This window comes from Patagioenas fasciata, chromosome 2 (assembly GCF_037038585.1).
Source record: "Patagioenas fasciata isolate bPatFas1 chromosome 2, bPatFas1.hap1, whole genome shotgun sequence".
In the NCBI taxonomy this organism is placed as follows: Eukaryota; Metazoa; Chordata; class Aves; order Columbiformes; family Columbidae; genus Patagioenas; species Patagioenas fasciata.
Genome location: NC_092521.1, coordinates 123,206,327 through 123,225,103, shown reverse-complemented (window position 1 = coordinate 123,225,103; position 18,777 = coordinate 123,206,327). Strand labels below are relative to the sequence as shown.

At 38.1% G+C, this 18,777-nt stretch overlaps 1 protein-coding gene across 3 annotated transcripts in view; it reads left to right on the top strand.

Moving 5' to 3' along the window:
• DNAJC13 (DnaJ heat shock protein family (Hsp40) member C13) overlaps positions 1-18,777 on the top strand; it is a 56,232-nt gene that overhangs the window by 23,351 nt on the left and 14,104 nt on the right. For 2 of the 3 annotated variants that reach the window (XR_010650865.2, XM_065830407.2), the window contains exons 20-41: positions 107-250; positions 1,438-1,452; positions 1,952-2,034; positions 3,240-3,393; positions 5,574-5,677; positions 5,752-5,911; positions 6,957-7,019; positions 7,352-7,453; positions 7,603-7,707; positions 8,100-8,302; positions 8,770-8,854; positions 9,334-9,488; positions 10,419-10,464; positions 10,679-10,833; positions 11,482-11,683; positions 12,408-12,523; positions 13,414-13,492; positions 14,091-14,226; positions 15,265-15,449; positions 16,901-16,975; positions 17,181-17,300; positions 18,169-18,348. Coding sequence is in view for 2 of the 3 variants with exons in the window: in XM_065830407.2 (XP_065686479.1) it covers positions 107-250; positions 1,438-1,452; positions 1,952-2,034; positions 3,240-3,393; positions 5,574-5,677; positions 5,752-5,911; positions 6,957-7,019; positions 7,352-7,453; positions 7,603-7,707; positions 8,100-8,302; positions 8,770-8,854; positions 9,334-9,488; positions 10,419-10,464; positions 10,679-10,833; positions 11,482-11,683; positions 12,408-12,523; positions 13,414-13,492; positions 14,091-14,226; positions 15,265-15,449; positions 16,901-16,975; positions 17,181-17,300; positions 18,169-18,348 (2,667 nt within the window). In the remaining variant the exon portion in view is untranslated. The remainder of the gene's footprint in view (positions 1-106; positions 251-1,437; positions 1,453-1,951; positions 2,035-3,239; positions 3,394-5,573; positions 5,678-5,751; positions 5,912-6,956; positions 7,020-7,351; positions 7,454-7,602; positions 7,708-8,099; positions 8,303-8,769; positions 8,855-9,333; positions 9,489-10,418; positions 10,465-10,678; positions 10,834-11,481; positions 11,684-12,407; positions 12,524-13,413; positions 13,493-14,090; positions 14,227-15,264; positions 15,450-16,900; positions 16,976-17,180; positions 17,301-18,168; positions 18,349-18,777) is intronic. The other variant, XM_065830408.2, reaches the window with a different exon arrangement.

Sequence of the window (18,777 nt, the reverse complement as noted above, 5' to 3'; positions counted from 1 at the left end):
TAGTGACTTTTCTGTTATAATACAAACACTTGACTGTTGCATTGACCTGAATTGAATATGTTGATAGACCTGCAACTGCAAAAAAATAATAAGATTTATTCTGCAGGATCAGTATGGCAAGTTTAATAAAGTGCCAGAGTGGCAGAGGCTGGCTGGAAAAGCTGCGAAGGAGGTTGAAAAATTTGCCAAAGAGAAGGTGGATCTGGTCTTGATGCACTGGAGAGATAGAATGGGCATAGCTCAAAAAGAGGTAAAAGTATTTGAAGCTCTTTGTTATAGCAACTTGACTAAATTTAGAGAAGAATACCTACAACTCCATGAAATCAGAGGGAAGTGTGGCAGGAATAGAAGTGCAGAAACGTGAGAAACTTAATAGTTCTGCTTCCTTTTAGCGAACTCTCTCAGCTTTTTAGTAGTCTTCATCTTGGGTTAGAAATGGATTCCAGGGAGAATGTAAAGTGGACAGATGAATTCCTTCAGCAGATGTACTAAGCTTTAGCTTGTTCTTGCTTTAGCCAGCCTTATCAAACTGGACTGCAGCTTATGTACTTTTTTTCCAAGATAATTATACAGGAGAACAGGAAAGTCCTTGAAATGTGGCCAAGCCAGTTTTTAAACTGCGTTTGGAAGACACTATGAATAGCCTTTGTGTCCAAAATGGTGTACTCTGTGCTGGTGGTATTTTAGTTATGGAACGTGCTTGAAGAAGCTGAGTATTACCTTGAATACAGGTATTTCAGTGCTTAAAATGCAACATTAGTCTATACAGTTAACTACAGTTAAGATTGGAGTGATAAGTGGCTGTTTTGATCTGACAGTATAAGAAGGTAACTCAAGCTCTGCTTGAGTTCTTACTATTGCTTTCCTTTTTCCTTTAGTTTTATCATTATGTTCTGTATGACAAACTCTTTGAATTAGAAGGTGTTTTCCATAACTTACTTTAGTCTCCTGACTAAGCCTGGTTTTATGCGTTCTGGAAATGAAGCAAACTGTTATACATGTAAGGAAGGACAAAAAGAGCAATGCAGAATATTGAAAATGCCTGTCTTTGTACTTGATCTGATGTAACAAGTTTTCGTTTAGGAAGACCTTAGCTTCGTAAAATCTAGCTCAGGTTTGTGGGCTGTGATGCAGAAATTTGACAGGTATTATCTCCAGAATAATGGTGAACTAGGTTCAAAACCAAGTATTAATGGAGAAATGTGGAAAACAGCAGTGGAATGGCAAATTGCACTTTAACCATCTTGTCTAGATGCAGAATTTAAACAATCATTTTTCTGTCTGAATTTCTGAGCTGTTTAATTTCACAGTAAACATATGCAAGTGTAGCTTGGAAAAGGTAGTAACAAGTTTGGTATTACCGCTCTGAATTACTTCAGTGGATGTGGCTTGTTAAATGTACCTTTTCTTTTTCTTCCAACTTTCCATCACAATCAGGACAGAAACAATATGGTGAGTCTGTGTATCTCTGCCACCTGTGTGGGTTATGTTGCTCAGACTTCTGCTTGCATGTGATACTTTATATAGAGTGTGTAACATTGATTTCATGCTTGATCAAACTAGGGAACCTTTCAGTGACCAAGTCAGGTTTGTGACTTGCTCTAGTTATTTCTTTTCAAGAGCAAAGCATTAATGTTGTGAGTTTCTCCATCCGTGAGGTTTGGAGCTGGTGAGTGCTTATGGTGATGGGAACGAAGCTTTTCTCAGGGATAACTTGCTTCTAAATTAATGACTTGTTAAACAGCTGAAAGTTTCTCTGGCATGATTTAACTTGGCTTAAATAACACTTGTGAAAGTCTGTTGCTACTATTTGCTAGAAAAGAAGACCTTATTAATGAGGCTTATCTTAGTGTGGCTTTTAAAGGAGTAAAAAAACCTCAGCTTTTATTTTAAAAGGGGAAAATGGGACATATCTGTTTTTACTAACTTCTTGAATTTGGCTTTTTTGCAGAACATTATTCAAAAGCCTGTGATATTAAGGAAACGACGCCAAAGAATAAAAATAGAAGCAAACTGGGATCTCTTCTATTACAGGCAAGATACTAAGATTAATATGGTGATCTCGGATACAACTTATTATGTGCCTGGATTTTTTTTGTTAGCATTTTCTGAGTTGCTGTGGCTCAATTCCAGTTTATGCCTGCCTTGCAAGTGCTTTGTAACAGGAAATTATGAAAAATGAAATCATAAGGTGTATTTAACGATTTAGCTTGTATTTAGGAAATAGAAGAATTTGGAAAGCTTCTCAAATGTTATCAAACTACATCCTTTTTTTCCCTTGAATCAAATGGAACAGTGAATAACAAACTGCAGGTGCAGATCTGCATGATGTTGAAGACTAAGTAAAGCAGTAGTATCATTGTAGCATGCTAATGTATCAACTTGTAAGGTCATCACAATGTTTTAACTTGAATCAGAGTGAAAATGAGCTTAAGACAGGCAAAGAGAAAACACATGGATACTGGATTTCAAATGACGCCAGAGGTCCTAAATGCAGCTTGCTTACCTGTGAGTTCTTAAAACTGTTGAAGTTTACAAGGGAGGGGCTTCCATCTGAAAAAAAGATATTACTTTAATTTGGCTAGGCAAGTTATGTTTGAGACTGAAAGTTTGACTGTTCAATAAGCCCTATTAAACCAAGCTTGGGGAAATTCTATGAACTAAACTGTTTTGCTTTGGTGCTTAACATTTCTGAAGGTCAAATATACTCTGTTCTGCACAAGTGTTGCATGAAAGGAAGATTCGCATGCTCCTAAATTTTAAGTATTAAAGTGCTGCGCTCAGCCAGTCTCTGGATCCAATGGCTGTTTTGTAATTGGCACTGAAGAATGTTCAGTGACCGTCTTGTGACACTTGACACATCAACTTCTATTTTTGTGTATTTTTTTTTTTTTTGAACATACACTTGGTGTGTGCATGTCGTCTGCCCTGGATTATTGTTCACTTGTAGCCCTTACTGGCAGATATGATGAATAACTTGCATGTCTCCTGGTCATCAGCTATATGCATCAGCTCTATGGAGCCGAAAGGGATGACAACAGGCATATTTTAGTGTAGGCTCACCTCCATGGTTATGAAAACACAATATAAGTGAACTACTGTAATTAACAAATCAGAGACCACTACTCAGAGCCTTCTAATTAAGGTCCACTAATGCTAATCTTTATCTTGCCAGCTGAGTCTTGTCTGCCTTTCAGATAATGTTTTGAGGGGTTTAAACTGTGTATCTTCTTTCTTAGATTTCTTCAGGATCATGCTAGATCAAACTTGATTTGGAACTTCAAAACACGGGAAGAACTGAGAGATACTCTTGAGTCTGAGATGAGAGCATTTAATATTGACAGAGAACTTGGTAGTGCTAATGTTATCTCGTGGAACCATCAGGAGTTTGAGGTAAACGACCACTGTAGGAGAAACTGCATATGTAAAACATGTCTACTTAAAATGTCCCTCTTCTGTCTTTAACTACATGAGTGAATCTTGTGTTGACAAGCCCTGACTGCAAGCTGGAATTCTTTTGGGGTTATAGAATAAACTGCTGCCAAGGCTTGAGGCTGTCAACAGGTACTGTTGTCCAGTGTCACTCCACAAAACTGAAACTTCTTCAGCCTGTCAGGTGACACTGTAGAGATGAAACATTGATCAGAACCCTTGATGTATTATTACATTAAGAGGAAAAGAGGCGAGTTAGTGTTACATTGTCAAGATAAGTCATATTTGTCTTGAATATGCTTCATCAGACTTGTTTTGGGTAGTTTCACAAGTCACTACTTTCTGATAGCGAGTCCCTTATCTTTATTTCCATCATATCTCAGTGATCCAAAGGACATTAAATACTGGGTTGCCAAACCATGAATAGGTTATGTAGCTAAAACCATGCTGCTCTGTTAATTATAGATGGAAGATACTGTCTTTACATTTTAGGAACAGCAGTTCCTAAAGTCAAAATAGCCTTTCAGGCTTCTGCAAAATGATCTGTGTGGTCCTGATTGGCTTGCTTGAAACAACTTGCAAGATATTTTCAAGTAATGTGCTAATAAGCACTTCCTGTACTCTACCCTTCATCTCCAGTATTGTTATGGTTCCACACAGTTTTATTCAATGTGTAATGCTAAAGAAGAAAAAAAGTCACACTTGAATTCAACTGTAAGATATTCTTGGATATTCCCAATGCCATCCTTGTTACAGTACAGATTTCTAGTTGAAATCTAAGCAGAGGACTGCTAGTGAAACAAGAATAACCTGCTGCTTTTGAGGAATTCTCAGTTGACTACTCTGGCAAATCAGAAAGAATTACAAGACATCAGGCTAATGCTTCAGGAGAAAGAACTGTTTTTTGTATGCAACTTATCCCTATCACACAGGTGGCTTCTTACCTTCATGCAGTAAATGGCTGTTTGGGTTTGGATTGGTATTTTTTGCACTGGCACTTAGCTTTCGAAGTTTCCTCCAGGTATGGACCTTCTGGGTGCCACACGCTTGCTATGCCAGCTCTGTGTGCTTTAGAGGTGCTAACTAGGGTGGAATCTAGAGTACAGATTTGAAATGTAATAATGAAGGCTTCCCATCTGCACTCTGTGCCCCATGTGGCTGATGCTGCTGGAATGTATTGCTGATGTTCTTGCAGTTACAGCCCAGGATACTTTTGGGACTGGCTGAGGGAGCTTCTGTAACCTGATCTTTGAACAGCTGCTGTCTCTGAGACTTGCTTTTAAATATTTTAAATGAATACTTTATCAGGCTATGCTGTAAGTATTTAAACTAACTATGTAGTGGTGAAAAAGGCTTCTCTGCCAGCTGTGGAACTTGTCACTTTGCCAAGGGAGTTGGTGGATTGAGATTGCTCTGGAAATGTACTGGTTAGCGGGACCTCTTTGTATCATGTGCTGTGGTCAAATCTGTAGAGACCTTGATGTGGCCTCCAAACTATAGATAAGAAAACTTGCTGTGGAGTGAGGCTTTTGTGGGATATTAGAGGTACCTCTAAATGAGGTGCTTGTTAAATGCTTAAAACCACTGAGCATTGAGGCATATGGTTAAATTTAATGTAGTTACTCTGAAGTTAATGATGACTCTCATTGTGCAATTTACCTTCAGCTTCTTGATGTGTAAACTGATGCCTCTAGGCTTTTATTACCCAGCATAACAAGGAGTATAACTAGTCATTAAGTCATGCTTGTGTTTCATACTTGTAGTAACATTGAGTGAAACACCCTGTAATGGAATAACTACTCATTAAAGCATGAGTCACTGAATGCATCACTTATTACCCAAGTTTAGTTAATAAAACCAGCTGATATTAGAAACAAGTTACTTAAAGGCTGGAAGCTGGGGTTTCAGTAAGACAAGAAACTTCATTTGTTCTGAAGAGCAACAATAACTTATAGCGTACATTTTGTAGATCTATATTTCTTTGACAGCAAACTTGGAGATTTTAGTCTTCCTCAGACTGTAGGAGGGGTTGCTAACCTTGCTCAGTGTATGGATGAAAGCAAGTACAGTATTGTTATGCAAGTGAAAACTGAATGGAGGAGAAACATATTTATTGTTAAGTAACTTGTTCTGTGTTACAGGTAAAATATGACTGCCTTTCTGAAGAAATAAAAATAGGGGATTATTATCTAAGGCTGCTACTGGAAGAAGATGAAACTGAAGAGACTGGAGCAATCAAAAAATCGTGAGACGTTATTAAAATCCTGTCTCATTCCCAAGGTCTTAGTTTTCTTCACTAAAATCTCATCTTTTTCTTAGATACGAATTCTTCAATGAGCTGTACCATCGGTTTTTGCTTACCCCAAAAGTGAATATGAAATGCTTGTGTCTGCAAGCGTTGGCCATTGTTTATGGAAGATGCCATGAAGAAATAGGGCCATTTTCTGATACTAAGTACATTGTTGGGATGTTGGAAAGGGTAAGAATTATTTAAAATTACTTGGTATAGTAGTTAATATACAGCTAGTCCAACGTAAGTTCAGGTCCTTCAAGTTGCTGTGAAACCCAGGTTTTGTTTTTACAAAATGTGAAACTGCAGCATGAATACTTTTTCATGCTGTCATCAAGTGTTCCTGTTACCTCCCCTTGATTCAGTTGCAGTTTCATTAAAAAAACCTGCTAATCATAAATGTAGTTCAAACAAGTCTCTTTACATCTGCATTTTTTTGGCCTTAACATGTTTTCAGGCTGTACAGAAATGGTGTGAAGGAACATTGTGTGATATTAATCTTGTGCTTGCTTTTGAAAAATGCAAAAGCTAAGCTTTTTAAGAGGAGAACCTTGTTCCACATCACCGTATTTTGAAATACGGACTCAAGAGTACTAGCAACAGTTCCTAACCTGACAAAATTGTAGCCCTAGATTGGCACATGTGATGGATTAGATTTTTAGTGGTAACTTCTTTGCCTGTTAAGTGTGTCTGTTCAGTTATGTCTGACGACTGGCACACCTAGCAAAAATGCATTTCCATGCATTCCAAAGAAGGGGTTCTCTGCCAGTATCCCTGTGGGTTTTAGATCTGGATGTTTTCAGTGAAACTGAACTAGTGCAGTCTCATGTCATTTTGCCTTGAATCTTGATAGTCTCACCACAGACATAACATCAAAAACCCTTTCTGTCTGCTGGCTCAAAGCATTCTCTCTTTTCCTTGTATGTGTGTTAACTAGCTAACTGGGGAATCTAACACTGTCCCTTTAGAACAACAGACTGGGTAGAAAAGTGAGTTTGAGTGTCAGAGCCAGCACAACAACCAGGATGGTGGTGGGCCACAAGGCCTTTTCTTCTTCAGTGGCAGAAAGGTACATTTATTTAGTTGTGCATGAAATTGGACATTTAATAGTCAGGAGTTTTATCTTGGGCATGAAAACCTAAACAGGTCTTTGCAGGTGCAACTGTACTGAGTTTTGAAGGTAGCTTCTTACATGTCCTAGTAAATACTAATTTGTTCTCCTTTGCTCTTATAGTGCACTGACAGGCTTGAGCGGGACAGATTGATACTGTTTCTCAACAAGCTGATCCTTAATAAGGTAAGGTGGACACGTACCCTTAACAGTAGTTTATTGCTCTTTCAGCTGTATGAAATAGTCTGAACTAGTCTTTCAGGGTTAACCTGAGCAAAAAATCAAGTCCTGTGGAAGTCTTAAAACAATGTCTGATACAGTTTTCTGGGATGCATTAGCTATTTACTGGTGAGAAAGGTGAAGGAAACGTAGATATTCTGGTGATTCTACCGTTCTAGTCTCTCAAGAGAATGATTTGACTTTTCTCATGCCCCTTCTTACTTGAATAAAACTGTTCAGTACTTGTAACAATTCTTATATAGAAAATGCTTGTGGTAACTCAGTTCATCCATTAACAGAAAAATGTGAAGGACCTTATGGATTCAAATGGCATTAGAATCCTCGTAGATTTGCTTACTCTGGCACATCTTCACACGAGCAGAGCTACAGTCCCTCTGCAGGTATGTGGCCTTTGTTTCTTACTACTTACACATTGCTTTGCTAAAAGGACAATTCTTAAAAAAAAAAAAAAAAAAGCTACTCAAATTTCCTGTAGAAATGTGATATTTGCACTGAAGCTGAAGCTAATCTTTTAAACATCAACTTTCAGAGCAATGTGATTGAGGCGGCACCTGATATGAAGAGGGAGAGTGAGAAAGAATGGTATTTTGGCAATGCTGACAAAGAAAGGAGTGGTCCTTACAGCTTTCAAGAGGTACCTGTCAGCTTCAAACTCTCAAACTTAAAAGATTATTTCCATCCTGGTGACTGGGTGTGTTTCAAACAGTAAGAGGGAAAACTGTAAACAATGCTAAACTGCTTTCTCGAAGTAACTCTTTAAATAAGGATAAAAGCTAGGTAAGAGACCTGATATGCCGAGAACCACAGACTTTTGGGTAAGGCTGCCTACCCCTCTGTGCCCCAATTACGCTGCAGTTAGTGTCATCTTTTACTTCATGTTTCCTGACAGTTATAAATATGTTGGAATTTCATGCAACCATAGTAGTCTGCCATACAGCAGTTAAAATCTTGTCTTGAGAATGAGTGTTTAGGAGCAAAGGTAGCTCTGAATGCCAGATCAACTAAATTAATCTGATCTTTCAATAGATGCAGGAACTATGGGACAGTGGAAAACTGACTTCAAAAACACGTTGCTGGGCTCAAGGTATGGATGGGTGGCGACCATTGCAGGTCATCCCTCAGTTGAAGTGGTGCTTGCTTGCCAGCGGCCAGGCTGTGCTGAATGAGACTGACCTTGCCACACTTGTACTCAACATGCTCATCACAATGTGTGGATATTTTCCCAGCAGGTAAACACTAATTTTCGGCAGAAGTGGTTAACTTTCTCTGGCAGATGCATGAATTCATAATTTCTATCTTAAAGCTTTTCTTAAAAACCAAGTAGCGCATTAATGAACTGTGTTAGTGTTTTATGTAGTAGTAATTAACTCTGTGGGGAAATAGAGAGTTTGTAAATGAGACAATGCTAGTATTGTGAAAGGGACTGCAAGAATGAATGCACATGCTATGTGTGTTTCTAATGCACAGTGGCATAATGTTTCTTTGCAGGCATACTCTCAAGTTGGAAGCAAAGCTGTTTCAGTGCATGATGTTAAACCACACTAACAACAAACTTTGAAGTTAACAAAGATGATGACAATAAATATGATCTCAATAGCCTGATATTTATGGCTTGATAAAGTTGTTCATTTTTGAAAGAGAGAGGGTGCACATGTGCTTATTGCTGTGCTGATTTTTTTTTTTTTTTTTTTTTTAGGGATCAGGACAATGCTATTATAAGGCCTCTGCCTAGAGTGAAAAGGCTGTTGTCAGATAGTACTTGCCTTCCTCATATCACTCAGGTAAGCAACTCTTCAAAAATGTTTTGAAATGAGCAGAAGTCTGACTTACTGACTTATCTTCCCTCTATGAATACTTCTAAGTGGGGCAAACACATCAAATTACATCTTTGGCATCCTGCAGTTTTTTGTGTCACTGAGTGTTGTTACAAACTTCATATGGTTTCAGCCAATATCTCACTAATAAGTATTTCCACCCTTGGAGATATTGAAAAGCCATTTGGTGGTCATCCTTGACAACCAGCTCTAGGTAACCCTGCTTCTGACAAGGGTGGGTAGACAAGATGACCTCCAGAGGTCCATTCCAACTTTAAACATTCTGGGATTCAAATTTGTTATTTTGGGGGCTGAAGTATTCTTTAATAAATTCTTGTAAGTTTACTGGCTTGTCCCAGTACTGAATTGGTTAAAACTTCAGTTTTGGCTAGGTAACTGAGACTACTCAAACAGCTAATATAAATTCTTTTGTTCTTTCATTTCAGCTATTACTGACTTTTGATCCTATCCTTGTGGAAAAAGTTGCTATATTGCTGTTTCATGTCATGCAAGATAACCCTCAGTTACCTCGTTTTTATCTGAGTGGAGTATTCTTCTTTATCATGATGTACACAGGTTCCAATGTACTCCCTATTGCAAGGTGAGGAAAAATAATAACCAAAATATTTCTTGACCAGTCACGCTCAGAAGTACTGCTGCTCTAAATGCTCTGGGGGTTGTGGCTGGCGAGAACCAACATGAGATTGCAACCAAACACCCTGTAGAAAAATCACCTCCGTGTGGTCTAATCAGTCACTAAAAAACTGAATTGCTTATGACCCTGCCAGGGGGGTAACAAGAGCATGTCTGATCATATAGTTCTAACAGTGCAAGTAGGCATGGCTTATTGTAGAACAACAAATTGTTACAGGCACTGAAGAGTAGTAATATAGGCTACTGATAAGCTAATGTAGTTTTTTATAGTAAACAACTATCAAAAGTGGTGGAAAAAAACTAATAGCCTGTTTTAGTTGAGGCCTAAACCAGTTAAATCAGTCTGTACTGCCTGGCAAATGCACTGCACAGGCAGGTGGCTACTGCAGTCCGTTCCAGTACTCTTACTTTAAAATCAATAGTTCTTAAAAAGCTATTGTACAATTCCAGTTAAGTCTTTTGTATAGTAAAATGCATACATGTTTATGTGATTACTCTAGTGTGACAGGACTGTGAGCAGTTAGTGTAAGGTCATCTTATTTCATCTCTGCAATGATGATCTAATGATGCAGGGAGAGGTTTCTAGGGAAGGGTCTGTGTCTCTATGAGCTGCTTTTTTGTTTATTGCTTTTTTTTTTTTTGTGGAGAAAACAAGCTTTCAGGAAAAAGACTTTCAAACTGAAATAATGAACATAAGGCCATGTTTATACTATGGTAGTGTGTAATTTGGTGGGTTTCCCAAGGATTTGATTCTGTTACTCTTTCATCTCAAAGTAGATGTATGAGACTTGCCAGCTGGACTATGTTCGTCTGCTTATCTTTCAAGGGTGCCTTAAGTATCAATTAAACAGAAAAATAACTGCTGTTTCTCTTCTAGGTTTTTGAAATACACACATACAAAACAAGCTTTCAAGTCTGAAGAAGTGAGTAGATTGCAAAAGTAACTATCCCTGTTTCCAAATAGTTTTGCAGACCCTGCCTCTAGTTATGTTAACAATGATGGTTCTTTTTTGAAGTTCTCCAGAGTTAGAGTTAGAGAACTATCAGGGAAGAGGGGGAGAGCTTTTTAGATTTCAAGTTGGTTAGAGAGACTGAATTCAGATTACCTTTGAGATGACAATATGATCTCTCCTGTAGACAAAAGGTCAAGATCTAGTTCAAAGAAGTATACTTGGACATATTCTTCCTGAAGCAATGGTGTGTTATTTAGAAAACTATGAACCAGAAAAATTTTCTGAGATATTCCTTGGAGAATTTGACACTCCAGAAGCAATTTGGAGCAATGAAATGAGGTAACTGTTTTCTGTCAGAGGGAGGAATAAATCTGAACTACATCTTGTGCTGAAGAGGTCTTGTCTTTAACATTCTTAAGGAAAGCCAAAAATACCTGGGTTCCATGGCTTCATTACTTCCCTCTGTTTGCTTTCTGCAAGGGTGATGTCCTGCATTGCCCTCTGCTTCTATAAAAAAATAACAGGGGCAGGAGGGAGTGGAATTGGCAGAGGGAAGGGGAATATTTCCCTGAACATCTGACAATATGCTTTATGTCTGCCTGTGTCATACTTGATTAAGTTCCTTTCATGAGTAGAGATTTAAGTATTTACATGAACTGCTTTATGTACTAGCAACAAATGAGTACAGTAAGTATATCTAGGAGATACACCTCTAATATTACATTGCATTTTTAGAATATAAAAATACAAAAAGTAAATGAGGTGTTGAGGGAAGGCAAAATGTCACTTTGTTTTTAATAAAGTAATTTTAATGGCATTGAAATAGGTTTTTCAACAGAATAGGACTGAATTCTATTCTGAATTCTCTCTGAAATGTGGGAAACTACTAAGAAAAATCTTTTCAGAAAACATTGATCACACTTGTACAGTCACTGAGAATTGAGGTCTGCTTGACAAAAGTTAAACCAAACTTTGTCATTTTTTTAGGCGTCTTATGATAGAGAAGATCGCTGCTCATCTTGCTGACTTCACCCCTCGTCTTCAAAGCAATACAAGAGCACTCTACCAATACTGCCCTATCCCAGTTATCAACTATCCACAACTGGAAAATGAGCTGTTCTGTAACATTTATTACCTCAAGCATCTTTGTGATACACTCAGATTTCCAGAATGGCCAATTAAAGATCCAGTAAGTAAGAATTTTTTTAGGATCACTTAGTTCTTGATCTTTCAGAGTCCTAAAAGTGGGACTTGTTCCAAATTCAGGAAATCAAATGCTAGGTTTGTTTCAAGTAACTGATTCTGACTTTCCGTTCATAAGCAAGTATTTTAAATGCTTTGTCTTGAGGCAGAATAGTCTTTGTGCCACATAGCAAACATGTTTGATATATCTTCCTTGTGATGACTACTAAAAAGCAAAGTAGAGCATCTAAGAAACTTCAGATACTGTTTTAGTGAATCTCCAGTGATTTGGCAAGGGGGGTCACTTTGGCTTTTTATTTATCCATGCTGGACAAGAAGCTGAGGTAACTTGGTATCAGTACATGAACTGAAGCAGTTAATCTTTTTGATGCAAGTCTGTGATCTAGATCTATCTAGTCAGCTTTACTTAGTCATGCAGTTTTTGTAGTATTGAGGTGTGAACTGCATATCATTTGAATGATTCTCTCTCCTCTAATGTAACTTTTACATAGTTATTTTAATCTTCAGGTGTTCTTATCTTGAATAAAATATAGCACCGCAGTGGAGCTTCCTGACTAGACGGAGAACTGTAATTACTAAAGATAAAAGGATTAGGCCTTTGAACTTAGGGTGATGGGTGATAGGGATTCATTAATAAAGCAGCACTTTATTTAAAAAGATATGTACAGATGTCAGTATGAATGAAACACTAATAAACTGTCATTATTTAGGTTAAACTGTTGAAAGATACACTAGAAGCTTGGAAGAAGGAGGTAGAAAAGAAGCCACCTACCATGTCAATAGATGATGCTTATGAAGTCCTTAACCTTCCCAAAGGACAAGGCCAGTAAGTTGTTTTCAGTATTTAAAGTTGTTTAACTACATTTACATAAACTCCTTACACAGAACAAACTGAAGTTTATCTCAGTACTCTCAACCAATTAGTTTTACCAGTTCAGTTATGTTTGATTAATAACGGATTGCCTTATCTAAAAAGAAAGTAAGTTGAAAATCCAACTCCAGTGTTTGAGAGAATAACTGTAAAGTGTTTAGAGAAACTGAAATTGGGAAAGAAAAATGCTTTGAGCTCTCCTTCAAAGCATTCAGTAGGCTGTTGCACATTGTGACTGAGTCTGATGCTTGTCCTGTGCGAAGAATATGGCAGGACTTGAAGATATTAAAAGTTGAACTCTGTTTCTCTAATCATCCTTCTTCCCCTGCCAAATATTGTCCTTTTTATTGAAGATAATATCCTTAGGATTTTTTACATCCTGTCTTGTCACTGGTTTCTGACTTCAGGACTCTAGAAAAGAACTGACAGCAGTTTGTATTTATCCTTCAAGAACAGTGCACTTGTTACAAATAACAAACTACTGATTTTTACCACTTATAGCTCATTTAGACTCTTCACTTAGAAGGTTCAAGGACGTTGAGGACCTTCTGATTAGTATATTCAGTATAAGAGAGGTGCTAAAATAGATTTATTTCTAATCTGTGGCCACGTGATAACCCCCATTCAGTGTCAGCTGATGAAGCAGGATTTTCAAATTGAAATATGAGAGCTTTATAGTTTTCGCTTAATTGCAATTATTATTAATACTGTTATCAGAATCCAGGCTTATTTTTCTGTGTGTGGTAGTTGTTTGGTTGGTTGGTGGTGGTTGGTTGGTTGTGTTTTGGGTTTTTTTGGTGGTTTTTGTTGTTGATACTCAATGTAAAGGACTTGTTTTCTTGTAGGCATGATGAAAGCAAGATCAGGAAAGCTTATTTCAGGCTGGCACAAAAATATCACCCAGACAAGAATCCAGAAGGCAGGGTATGTACAAGACAAAGTTATGATGTTAATAAAGTGGGGACAAATTCAACTGTTACATGTATTAAGAATTCTGAAATGCCCACTTAAATCTTCTTTCTCCCTTTGCAAGTTTGTGCCCTGGGTGAATCCTAGAATACAGATTCATACTGCAGATGAGTCACTTATGTCAATCAAGGAATATTAGGTTTTCTACAGTAAACAATTGTAATCAGATCAGACCCACTACTCAGAAAGCATCTAGTTTAAAGAGTTACACAGGACCTAAATAAGCTAATTGCTCCCTTTCGAAGACAGATTGCATCCTCTGCCCATTCTTACAATCACTTAAACTGTACTTATAATTTTGTCACAAAGGAATTGTCTTAATTCTAGTCTCTTGCCTTTGGTGGAGTTTAGGAAGCAAAAGAAAACTGATCTGTGATCCAGTCTTCTTAATGTTATCCTGAGTATTTTCTGCAGTGTAATAAGACAGCGAAACTAGTGTTGTGGCTAATAACCTGGAATGCTTTATTTCACCTGCATTGAAACTGATGCTGCAGACTTGTAGTAATTTAGGGGGATCTTAGCAACTCTTAAGACTCTTCCTCCTTACTTGCAGGATATGTTTGAAAAAGTTAATAAGGCATATGAGTTTCTATGCACAAAGTCTGCCAAGGTGATAGATGGGCCAGATCCAGAAAACATAATTTTGATCTTGAAAACTCAAAGCATCCTCTTCAACAGGCATAAGGAAGGTAAGTGTGCTGCCTCAGAAGAATGTTTTAGGTTCATTTCTTTAGTGGCCATTGTGGTCAGTTTTAATCTTCTTGAGACTGTGTTCTGTTGGTGTGATTTCTGGCTTGCTACAGCATTATGTAGCTATGGTAAAGAGCTTCAAAATAGGACTTTTTCTTCCATGAAATAAATTCATCTGCAGTAAAACTTAACTCAAAAAAGTGTGAATAGTTATTTGGAATTCTCTGCTCCCATACAAATCAGTCTGAATCTTCCTCTATAGATAACTTACACGAAGTCCTTACTAGTACTTGGTCACGCAGATGGCAGATTCTGGATATGAGATTGCACTTATGCGGCGTTTAAAAAACAAGCTAATCTTGTAGCAATTCTGGCTAGAGTCCTCTGGTGGGTGTGCTGCAACACTACCTCTTTCACAGCCCAATGGGTGAGGATAGGGAGCTGGAATACCCGAACCCTTGGCTCCAGCTACAGCCCCTGGCTGGCAGCTGCTGCCATGGCCAAGTCCTGCAGAGCTGAAAGTGTTTTGCTGCCCAAGTGTTACATTATGATGGTAAACTTAGATTGGCTCACAATTAGCTCCATACTGTAAAATGAAATTGTTCTTTGTCAATGCTGACCCTTACACTTTAAAACATTTTTTCATTCTTTTATCATTGCTGAATCAAACTGGAAAAGGTCCTTATAGGCTTATTGTTAGATGATCCTGGCTTAAGACAGACAAAGCTAAACTTGTATTTCTCTGGAGACATCATTTGGAAAGCTTTGAGCTTGGGAACTTGTTGAACTGGAGATAAGTCTTTTTTATTAAATCTTAAGTGACTTTTTTTCTGTGAAGCTCTGTCAACTTCTAGTATGAAGAGTCTTCTGTGACAAGGAGTTAGACTGTGTGGACTACTCAGTCTTGCTCCAGTTCTCCCAGATGTTGACTCCTAGCCTTTATATATCTGGTATATCTTCTACTAGTAATTATGCAGTGGTTTAAACTGCTTAGACACTGCATATATGTAAACTTGGACTTTTGTTTCTTCTTTCAGAGTTGAAACCTTACAAGTATGCGGGCTATCCTATGCTGATAAAGACTATTACCATTGAAACTTCAGATGACCTTTTGTTTTCCAAAGAATCTCCTCTGTTGCCAGCTGCTACAGAACTTGCTTTCCATACTGTCAATTGCTCTGCATTAAATGCAGAAGAACTGAGAAGGGAAAGTGGAATTGAGGTAAATGGAAAGAAACTTAATGAAGTAACTTTTTTTGGTTGTGTTTGTTTGTTTTCTTTTCCACTGTTCTAGGTACTTCATGCATAGGATATCAGTTGCAATTGAGAGTCACTTTTGATCTTGTTGAGACACTTGTCCATTCTTACTGTCTCATTTCTGGATGCATTAGGAAAATCCTCTTGCAGAGTATACCCCTTTCTGGACTTAGGCTTCTCTGTTGGAATGTGGATAAGCAAGCTACACGTGATGTTTCTCTACTTCTTTACGAAACTCTATTGAGACCTTCTGCGTGCTGTTTTTGAAAGATAACTTTGAACGAGTCACTGGAGCGGAAGACTTTCCATTGCGCATATTAGAATCATAAAATCATTTAAGATGGAAAAGACCTTTAAAATCATTGAGTCCAACCATTAAGCTAACACTGCCAGGTCCCGCTAAACCATGTCTCTAAGCACCACATCCACACATCTTTTAAACACCTCTAGGGATGGTGATTCAACCACTTCCCTGGGCAGCCTGTTCCAATGACTGACAACCCTTTCCGTGAAGATTTTTTTCCTAATATCCAATCTAAACCTCCTCTGTTGCAAACTAAGGCCATTTCCCCTTGTCCTGTTAGTTGTTATGTGGGAGAAGAGACCAACACCCTCCATGCTACAACCTTCTTTCAGGTAGTTGTAGGAAGTGAGGAGGTTTCCCCTGAACCTCCTTTTCTCCAGGCTAAACAGCCCCAGTTCTCTCAGCTGTGCCTCATAAGACTTGTTTTCTAGACTCCTCACCAGCTTCATTGCCTTCCTCTGCACTCTCTCCAGCACCTCAATGTCTTATCTGTAGTGAGGGGCTCAATATTTGAGGTGGGGGCCTCATGAGCACTGAGTACAAGGGGACGATTGCTTCTCTAATCCTGCTGGCCACACTATTCCTGATACAAGCCAGGATGCTGTTGGCATTTTTAGCCACCTGGACACACTACTGGCTCATGTTCAACCAGCTGTCAGTCAACACCCCCAGATCCTTTTCATCCAGGCATCTTTCCAGCCATTCTTCCCTGAGCCTGTAGCGCTGCCTGTGGTTGTTGTGACCCAAGTGCAGGACCCAGCACTTGGCCTTGTTGATCCTCATAGAATTGGCCTCAGCCAAATGATCCAGCTGGTCCAGATCCCTCTGTATGGCCTTCCTACCCTCCAGCAGATCAACACTACTGCCCAGCTTTATGCTGTCTGCAAACTTACTGAGGTATTAGCTCACATGTGAGAATGCTGTCAACTCTAAAGCATGAAAGGGTAGTACCAGCACTTGCAAGGAATTTTGCCCCTACAAACCATTTGAGCAAGCTGCAGATTTTGTCGAGTGTTTCCCTTTGGCAATTAAAAATGGGTTTACCAGTTAATGTTTTGTTTCTGCCAGTTTTTGTTTTCTGGCTGAATTTATGCATCGTGCAATCTTCACAGGTATTGCAAGAAGCCTTTAATCGTTGTGTAGCAGTCTTGACTCGTTCCAGTAAACCAGATGATATGTCTGTACAGGTAAGTTGCAGCAACTTGAATTTTTTGTGTCAGCTTCTTGGAAAACAACAATATATAGAATATAGATATAAAATACATAATATGATAATAAATGTGTGTGTATCTATAATATAAAATATTGATACAGTATTATATATATTAAAAATAGGATTGTAAACATGCATTTCCCCTCCACTTGGAACCAATAAAATATTGCTTTTTGTAGGTATGTGGACATATTAGTAAGTGTTACAGTGTAGCAGCTCAGTTTGAGGATTGCAGAGAAAAGATTACAGAAATGCCTAACATCATCAAGGACCTCTGTAGACTACTGTATTATGGCAAGGTAAGAGTGCCTTTCCTTTTCCTAAATAGATATTTAGCTGTTAAATGTTTAGGGGAATGTTCTGCTTTTAAGGGAGATACGGCAACTGTGGAGACCAATCAAACCCTTTTGTAAGATACCAACTAATCACAATGGGATATGGAACTTTACTGCCTTGCTCTCAACACTTACATTTGAATACATTTAGTGGACTTAAAATGCAATAATAAAGATTCATCTACTTTTGCCTTTTTACTAACATGTCTAGCTGATTGGTTTACTGTACTAAATCAGCAGGTAAAAGTGCTTGTGTAAGCAGATTGACTTCTAAATCTTCATAAACTCTGGGAACAGTATTCAAGAAGTTTTGTTGTGGCTCTTTACAAGTTATATAAATGCTGAAATTTTGTCTGAGTTAAGAAAGGAAAGCTTGTTTTGAACTTCCCATATCTGGAGTATGTGAGAACACAATATGATAGTAAAAGACTATAAAAAATAGAAGACTGTAAAAACTAGACTATAGCAATTGACTGTAGATGCATTTGTGTTCTTTAGTCCCTGCAGAACTCATGTATTCCTCTAAAAAACTCACCTGGAAATCTGACACCTTCTCAAAGTGTTTTTCTGCTAGTTCATCAATGCTCCTTTCTAATTGTATGAAATAATTATTCAATTAATTTTCCTTTGAAGGATGCTGACGAAGTAGCCATGTTTTTGGCTACCAGACACTTCAGCTGCTGATGTTGTTCTGTCTACTTCAATTTTTCATATCTCTGCTGCTTAGGTAGTACCCAGGAATTCACGAGTTTTGGCTTTGAGTCTTCGGTAAGGAAGCCAGTTGGCTTTCTTTGGTTACAAGTACTAAGGCAAACTTTTTTTTTTCCCTCAGAACATACCACGAGTAGCTTCTTTGGGAGTAGAGTGTGTTAGCTCCTTTGCCTTGGATTACTGGCTACAAACACACTTGTTCCAAGCTGGAGTTCTGTGGTACTTACTGGGTTACCTCTTCAACTATGACTACACGCTAGAAGAGAGCGGTATTCAGAAAAGTGAAGATTCGAATCACCAGGTAATGTTAACAAGGTGCATGCTTTCAGACACCAACACTTATTGCTTGCCATCTCCTAAAAAAATAAATGTATTCAAAAACTGGTTAGAATCATTGAATTATATGAAAAGTGATGTTAACAGAGCAGTTTTGGAAGGGCATTTTTGTGTAGTAGTGTAAATACTATTTTCTGGGTGTTGTGTGTGGGTATTTTGTTGGTGGTGGGGTTTTTTGTTTGTTTTAGCTGTTTTTTTAAGAGTAGCTCATGTTTTGAGTTCAGATATTAAAGGTGGGAAACCCTGTAGTTTCTGATAGACTTAATGCAAGACATTTTTGTCTACCTTGAACAGTAAAAAAAGTAAATTTGTGCTAGCAGAAAGTCTTTTTTTTTTTTTTTTCCCATCTTGAGGCTCAACTGAAGGGCTTGTGTGGTGTTTCAGATAAGGTCAT